The 8,642-nt window shown below is 38.0% G+C and overlaps 1 protein-coding gene across 1 annotated transcript; it reads left to right on the top strand.

Moving 5' to 3' along the window:
* The first annotated feature begins 599 nt into the window (after nt 1–599).
* On the top strand, nt 600–8,250 carry LOC119727893 (thymosin beta-like). Its single transcript, XM_038199970.1, has 5 exons — nt 600–771; nt 3,839–3,948; nt 4,341–4,361; nt 7,387–7,497; nt 8,161–8,250. Exons 2-5 carry the CDS (start codon nt 3,849–3,851, stop codon nt 8,184–8,186), a joined length of 258 nt encoding a protein of 85 aa, XP_038055898.1. The 5' UTR covers nt 600–771; nt 3,839–3,848; the 3' UTR covers nt 8,187–8,250.
* Nucleotides 8,251–8,642: the final 392 nt, after the last annotated feature.

Below are 8,642 nucleotides of genomic sequence, written 5' to 3'. Positions count from 1 at the left end.
GACGCTGCATTTGACTATGAATAAAGTAGGTCTTCGTAGCTGCATCTGTAAAATTCTGCGCAGGATATCCCGCGCATGGGCGCCGAAAATGAGGCCTACTCTTCAACTTTGTTTACCCATAGATTTTATTTTCTTTAGTTGCATTGTTTCTTCTTTTCTTTATTTCCGCCGATTTTACAACGATCCACTGTAGTTTTTTTCACCAATCATTTAGAATAAATAATGATTATGCCAAACAACTCCCCGTGCGCATTAATTTTATGCGATAGCTGATGATCTTTTAATTAGCTGCTGATAACTTTAATTAAAATTCACCCAAGAATATAGCCTACCAACAATCTTGGAAGCTATGATAAATATTTGCAAGCATAACGTTTCTTAATGAACGTGACGTGTGAATTGGGAAGGCGGGCGCTTTTTAACAAGCCGGATTCCAAATGGAACATACAATTTATACAAAGTATACATTTCAACTTTTGTATACATTTTGTTCCTAACTTCGGTTGATTGATTGCAATGGGTTGCTCGCGTGACCCTCCGCGGATTGATATACGCGCATGAATCTCAACATAAACTTTAGCGCGTAAACTGAGTACTGGGTGCGGCGCGGCGACGGAGCATATGTGTGTATGATTTTATGATAAGTAGACTGCGGTTTTTGCACGCGCGGTATAAAAAGCTGTCCGCTGAGTAGATCTATCTCACACGAGTTGATTTCACTTTCTCATCAGGAGATACCCTTGCTTTGTCCGGAGCACACAAGCCAACTAGGTAAATAACACATTCGTTATTTTACTTAACAGATCATTAAATTGTACAGGCGCTTAATTTGTATTCTAACATTACGAATTTACGTTTGTGCACGAAGTGATTGAAAGCGATACAGCTAGCTTGCTGCAGCTAGCTGCACATCCATCCAAAGAAAATGTGGGCGTTGTCCGCAGATCAGACTTGATGCATGCATGCATGGCAGTGGTGGCGGGCGCACTAATCTTACTAAATACTCATAAAACTTACACCCATTATACTTTGTGACTGCGAACGTTCAATTCCTTTCCTTTCCACTCCACTTCTTTTGTAGATTGTAGACTAGCATAATGTCAGAGTAGACTAGTGAACATGGTGAAGTTCTCAACTAATGTGGCGCACTGCGCACTTGACTTTGTCTTAACTTTCACCACTCGCAATAGCCATTCCCCATCTACCGCCTTCTCATTGCTGTAGCTGCTTCTTTCATCTACATGAGCTTTCTTCAGTAGCTGTCACAAACTAGGTCAAATCAGTGCAACACTGCCTTGATGAAGCTTGAGTTACTATGCAATAATTTTTGTAGGCCTAGAATTAGAAAAGGCTAGATAGCCTACCAAACGTTAGATCTGTCTTGAAATTGAAAAGGCAGACGACGTCTAAAAAGTTGGTGTCTGGAAATTGGGCAAAAGTTAAGCAGACTGTCCCTGACCTTGCCCATCATCAGTCACGCCTGAACAAATTTAAATAAAGCCCTGTTAGACTGTAAAAGTTGTTTTAAACATGTGTGTTCCTACTCCTGTCCTAGGCAACTTGGAACCCATTCATCTGCCAAGGATTTCTTGTTCATAATCATAGTTGAGAGAGAAAAATGAGTGACTTAACTTAAACGTTGTTAACTAGCCGAGATTCACCACGGTTGAGTGCACACTTCACTCAGTATGTCGGCATGGTCGGTGACTGTTCCACACTGCATTTTAATTAGTACATTGCACCATCAGCATGATCAGAACGCCTAGGCCTATGCAGGACCACAAGTTTGTTCAATTCAAATGGGAAGAAATCGATGTTAGGCTGCTTTTTTTCTGCAGTTGTGTTAATTCTTTGTAGGGGGCCTACCACTGTGTTACAAAGGGTGTGGCATTTGCTGGGGCAGCTAAAAATTGACTTGGGCTCAAGCAAATAGCTGGCATATTTTGGGGATTAACTTCTACATGTATTGGCATTTGGCCAGAAAGGACCACACGCCCAATTCATCAGTCTAAATAGAAAAGAGAAATAAATGGATTAAAATAGTTGAGTTTAGTGGGTGTTTCTTTCTTCTTGCAAACATTCAGTAGCACGTGCTGGGAAAATGCATGCCATTAAAAGTGATAATTAGTTCAACTTTAAAAGCAGGTTTGTTTTGACGCAAAGCAAGCATGTGTTGATAGGCCCTAAATGTTATGTTCTAGTAAAAGTAGTATGAAGCTTTGACCTGAACCTTTCCTTTTTTGTTTTAGTCTGTCCATTTCCCCTTCATGTTTCCAACCTTTTCCCTGCCCCCATTCACACAAAAATCTACATAACTGTCACTGAAAGAATGCAGTATACATTTTATTTATTGAGTGGTCGGGCACAACCCAACCACTCTCTGTTATTGTTCTGATAAATCTTCTTTTTTTTTCCGGACAATACTTCTCCGCAGGTTTTCTCCTAAACGGTATATGGTATGAACTTGTAATTTTCAACATATATCGACCCGCATCTCTAGTGGTGCATATTACTCTGATGTCATGATGACGTCATCGGGTGTCAAATTACAAGTGATTTTCGTTGAAAAAAATGTTGATATTCTTTCACCTATAACTCTTGAACAAAATTATCAATTATTTTCCAGCCTTGTAGTCAGATAAACCATTAATTGATAAACATTTTATATCACGTACGTGAACTCACTTGACCTTTACTTCTGGGTCTACCGGAAGGTCAAAGTTAGGTCAATTCAAAACGAAGACTTAAGCCTGAAATCAAAATAAAGCATCATTTCTTCCAAACGGTTTAAGGTATGATCATAAAACCTAGTGTGAACTTGTACCATGTTACGAAGATGTTATAAATTTTGTTATGTCATCATGATGTCATCAGGTATCAAATTACAAGCGATTTAAGGGCAGATTTTGACAAAATAGTTTGCCCTATATCTTTTGAAGTAAATGGAGAATCGTGTTCGTTTTTTCCTGAGGTTGTAGACTTTTTTTCATTAAACACTCGGCAGTGTTTAATGAAAAAAATGCCTGCCCGACCACTCCGCCTTTGTAACAACAAACGCAAACCTCTAGTTTATTTATTATTGTTTTTTTTAAAAATTTTTTTAAGATGATCATCTTTCTTTCAAAAAAAACATTAAAATAGATGTATACTGCCTTCTTTCAAAAAAGTTTACTTTAATTAAGCTGTGGCTTGGTTGTAGAGTAGTACAATCACTAAATGTAGAAAGCTTCCTTTTCCATGATTTTCCGCTCTGGTTCTGTGTGTGTACATGATTCTCGCACCTGCATTAACAGCACATTGCATGCCCATGCACGATAACCTTGATGCGGTCTACTCAATTTGAACTTGAAGTGAACAGGTTGGTATGCTGATCTATCTTTGCAGGCATTTTTGATTTTTGCTTTGCAGTAGCATTAGGAAGAAGCATGACAAAACAAATTGCTTTGAAAAGTGCCTTACTTTACAGAGCTTCAGCACAAATTGCTCCTCCAAATTCATTTCTCACTACTACGACATGTTTTGCTTTTTTTTTTTTTTTGCATAATCTTTCTTGTATTGTTACAATATTAGCAGTATGGATCATGGTATTTGATTTTGGAAGATTCTGATTGTATTTCATTTTACATTTCTTAAAATTGGATATTTACTTATGTATTTACATGTATTTCTTATCACTTATTGTTTACAGCATATGATTTATGATCAGAGCTAAAATCCTTGGAACCATTTTCTTGACAAATTAAAAAAAAAGGGGTTTGAATGTTTGTTGTTGTTCATGTTGTTCACCGAGTTGACTTTCTGTGAATTGTAAAATCCCTGGGTTTTTTTTTTCTTGTAGAATCTCCAACATGGGTGACAAACCAGATGTAAAAGAAGTCGAGTCATTCGACAAGTCAAAATTGAAGAAGACGGAGACCCATGAAAAGAACCCACTACCGACCAAAGAAAGTATGTAGAGTCATTGACAGTCATCTCACTGATAAATTTGTTTTTTGTTTTTTAAATAAGAGTCTTGGGGATCAAAAAAAAAAAAAAGATTTACATGTTATTCTTGCTGGTTATGCTAGTTCTCTAAGTTCTATCGTGAATAATGTGTTGTCAGTTCAGTTGCAAAATTCCTTGTTACAATACACATAATCTACAATGGCCCTGAAAAATTGTCTGCCATTCCAGTTTTCAGAAGGTGGTCCAAGTAAAAAAGGCTTTGGATAGTCTAAAATGGTTTCCTTAGGTTTAAATGGAATGGAATCCCATTTCAAATGTGCTGAAAACATTTAAATTTAATCTCTGGTTAAAATGTTTTTAATTGTTCTCTTTTTTGTTTCTTTCTTTCTTTTCAGCAATTGAACAAGAAAAGCAGGGCTAGCATGGCATTCTCCTACTTGTATTTAGTACCAGTAGTTAGCTAATTATTCCAAAATGTTTCTACAAAATAGTCTTTGTTTTTCATATTTTATACGTTGGTTAAAGGGTCTGGTTTTTGTTAAACACTGTTTTGACAGGAGGCAAGTCAATCACACTGTTTGGTTCATCGTATATGCAGAGAATGTTTTGACGTTGTTACGCCTGTTCTTGTTAACTTCCAAAGTACTTGGTAATTCAACAACGAGTAGCATGTACAATAAACAGTGGACTACCAATATACCAATTTTATTATAGGAACCTTATAATTTTCGAATTTAACACTGCAATGCTACGCATGGGTTATTTGGCATTTCGTCATTGGATTTTGTAGTGTGGAGTAATGCACTATTTTGGTGTAATAAAGTCAGAAACCATCTTTGAGAGACTTTTTTAGTCTGTGCAGAACCAATGACAAGCCAGTTATCTAACATGTTTAGTTGCCTTACTTGCTCAGAATAAGCAAAGCTCTAGCAGCTGTAACCATTGTACAAATTAACAAACAAAAATTATAGCTTATACAATTTAAGAATGGAGTATGCCATGTTAGAAACGCCAAGTCCGAATGATGCAAGGCACCCCGGCCACGTTTCGTGTCGCCCAACATCCCACCACAAAACCGAGGAGGGGCCCAACTTCCTTGGACCAACGTCGTCGTCATCCAGTGCCTTCCGCAACCAGGATATGCTGTGGTCTTCCAAGATTTAAAGAGAGCTGACTTTAGTGTCTCTGGTTATGATTGACCAAGTTTACTGAGACTGCTCGCAGAGACTGGTTAGTTGAGCAATATTAAAACAGCAAAAAATTAAAACCAAAAAAAAACTATCGACGGATCCACTTGTTTGCTGCACCCTTGCATTGAGTTTGGCTGAAACAGTTCATGACAATATGGTTATTTTTCTGACATCTTGTAATATTTTACAAATTTTGAGAGAACTTGACTGTTTTTTTGTAACGATTGGATCTTGAGTGTTCGCCAGCCGAGGTTAATGTGTACATGTATATCATTTGGTTCTGGTCACTCAATGCTCGTGCGGTAGTGGGATACAATGCAGAACTTTTTTGCAATTGTTGGATGCGCACAGTTGGTCCATGTTCATGAAAGCGACACTAGCGCTGTTGCAGGAAAACAACTCAAATTGTACTATCTGTAAAGGAGTCGATCAATCCCACTACCAGTAAACTTGAAATTTTTGAAGCTGAAAGCCTGTTTATCAAGTTCAGTAATAAAATCTGGAAAAAGTGAATCTGTTTCTTTGCAATGTTTTTGTGTTCAGTGGTTTATATATACATGTATTCTATGTTGCCCATTTCCCTACCCCCGGAAGTTGCTCTAAAATTTTAGATCCACCTCTAAATTTTCCATTTACTAATTGACCCGTTTCTACAGCGATGAATGCCTAAAGTGGTATCTCTAATGCATGCAATAGTGTACCGAAGTGTGACATCGGCTGTCTTTGTTCAGGTTCACGCGCTGATGTATGCGCATGAACCAGAATACGCGGCACGCTTTGATACTCTTTACAGCTCCAAATTACTTTGTCAATTGAGAACACAATTCTACAATTAAGCATGAAATAAGTGCAGTACTTTTGAGTTGAAGTTGCCTATTTAAAACAAAAAAAATCCAAAATTGGGGTGTTAATCCCCTAGTGACTTAAGGCTTTCTAACTGATTGATGATTCAAAATATTACTTGTTTTTGTGGGCATGTGCATTCCCAGCAAGGGAACAAGACTTCATTCCACATTCTCCCCTGAAGAATCTTGTTTCATTAATCTTGAGGAAAATTAATTTGTAGCAGTCCCTATGAAAGTGAAGTGACTCCTTCCTTGATCTACATACAAAAAAATATTTTAAAATGGTGCAGAAAAGGGAAAGATTTCCATATAAGAAGTTCACTAATTTTCTTCTGTATTGACTACCAAGCCCCCAGATAGCAATTTCATGTCATCAAAGTCAATTTGAGCAGTGAGAAAAAAGCATTTTCTTAGAAAAAACTTAGAATTTTTCAGTCCAATCTCATAGGGTTTGTACACGGGGTGTTGAGTGAACTTCTTATCCCAGAAAAGCCCTCCCAATACAAAGAAATATTGGAAAAAATGTTGCAACCTGACGCCACTTCCGTGATTGTGTACAAGGTCTAGGGAGAGTCAAGAAAAGTTTCTTAGTATTTCCTAACAAAATTTGAAATATTTCTGTCTCCCAGATTCATGTCTTGCCATTTTTGCAATGACTGACCTTCATTGAGATGATATATGACGAAAAAAGTGGCGTCGGGCTGCAACATTTTTTTTCCGAAATATTGAAGAGAACAATAACGGAACTTCAAAGCAAGCACTAGTGATAAAGAACTTGAACTGTTAAAGCACTGTACTACATTGTCTATTTGTCCCTAATGAATCCATAAAATACAGTGCTGGGCAATGTTGGGGGAAGTATATGTGCATGAACTTGTAGCATGGAGGAAGGAATAGTAGGGAGAAACAAGTGGTTTCTGGTGTGACATGGAGCTATGATTAAAAGCTTTGAGCTGGCCCCATGTCAGGTTAAAGGCGCGGTTCATACTTCACGCGAAAGCGAAAGGGAATTTCACGACGTCAAGAGAAATTTCAGTGTGACTTTCTCTGTTACCGTAACCAATTTCGCTTCCCGCTGTCAATCGCATGAAGTATGAACTGGCGGGAAAAAATGTTGCAACCTGACGCCACTTCAGCGGTTGTGCACAAAGTCTATGGAGAGTCAAGGAAATTTTCCAAGTACTTCCTAACAAAATTGGAAATGTTTCTCAGTCCCAGATTCATGTCTTATCATAATTTTTGCAATAACTGACCCTCATTGAGATGATATATGAAGAAAAAAAAGTGGCATCAGGTTGCAACATTTTTCTGAACTGGCCTTCATTGGGAGAGCAAATTTGAATTTACCCACTCAAGGCATAGTGTGCCCTCACAGACCCATTGCCTATTGCTTCTTTCTATGACAGACTTCTCCAAAATGGGCGACAAACCAGATGTCTCTGGAGTCGAGACTTTCGACAAGTCAAAACTCAAGAAAACGGAAACGGAAGAGAGAAACACACTGCCGTCCAAGGACAGTGAGTACATGTGTAGGCAAGAACGCGCATATTTAAAGTAGACACCGACTGACGTTGCTTAATTTAGAATGAATTGCAGGGGGTTCTTGTATCAAATGAATAGTACAAGATACTAATGGAAAACCCACACAGGTGATTGGAACATGGAATGATGCAGTGTGTCTGTGTCCAGTATGCCATAAGGCCTAACGGCAAGCAAGATGATGCAGAGTTCAAGATACAACTGTGGCAAGGCCGGATCCAGAAAGAAAAAAAAAATTGGGGGGGGGCGGGATTTTTTTTTGTTCCCCGAAAAAGTGGTTCTAAAAAATTTCCGCCCCAAAATTTAATATGAAAAGCAAGGGATGGGGACAAATGTATTGCTTTTGTTGGGTTTTATGGTTGGTGTACGCATTGGCTGCCTTTTTTACGATGTCACTAAAAAAAAAAAAAGCAGAAAAAAGGCCCCCGTTGACCCTATTGTTGCCATGGACCGGGATTGACCAATCAGGATCGAGGGTACAAGTTTGCATGAAGACAAATGTAAATGGCAGAACTGTTGTATTTAAGAGCATATTTCTACCATTGGCACAAAGAAGGGTTAAGTTCTAATACACAAAACTGAATATTTTCAATAACTTTCTTCAGTATTCATTGAATGTCGTATTCTTTTTTGTCTTTCAGCAATCGCACAGGAGAAAAAGTCCTAACATGGCAGTCTCCATGGACATGTACTTAGCGCTTGTAGTTTTCTGAATAATTCTTCAAGTAGTTGTTTTTTATATAAGAAGCTCTTAAAAGTGTTTTATTGCATAACATGTTGGCTTAAATTTCAAGTGTTGGGGCCATGGGCTATAAAGTACTCATTCTGTAATTAACACAGGAACGTTCAACACACTGGGGCACATTCAACTCGCAAGAACACTGGAATGCACTTGCTGTACAACTTTTGCAGAACTTTTTCCACTTCACGTTCACAAAACTACTGCAAACTTGCTCAAAGCTTTGAGATCAAGTGAGTGGAACACACCCCGATTTCTCTGCCTTTCTTGATAGATTTACAAGTGTCTACGAAATGCAGTATAAATATATGCAAACCCTGTATAATGGACATTGTCTCAAGTACAGAAATTAGTAGCATTTCACAACAGCTAAACCAAATTACA

The sequence above is a fragment of the Patiria miniata genome, unplaced genomic scaffold (genome assembly GCF_015706575.1).
Source record: "Patiria miniata isolate m_02_andy unplaced genomic scaffold, ASM1570657v1 HiC_scaffold_20, whole genome shotgun sequence".
Lineage (NCBI taxonomy): Eukaryota > Metazoa > Echinodermata > Asteroidea > Valvatida > Asterinidae > Patiria > Patiria miniata.
Note: the sequence above shows the minus strand (reverse complement) of the source record. Positions and strands in the feature narration are given on the sequence as shown.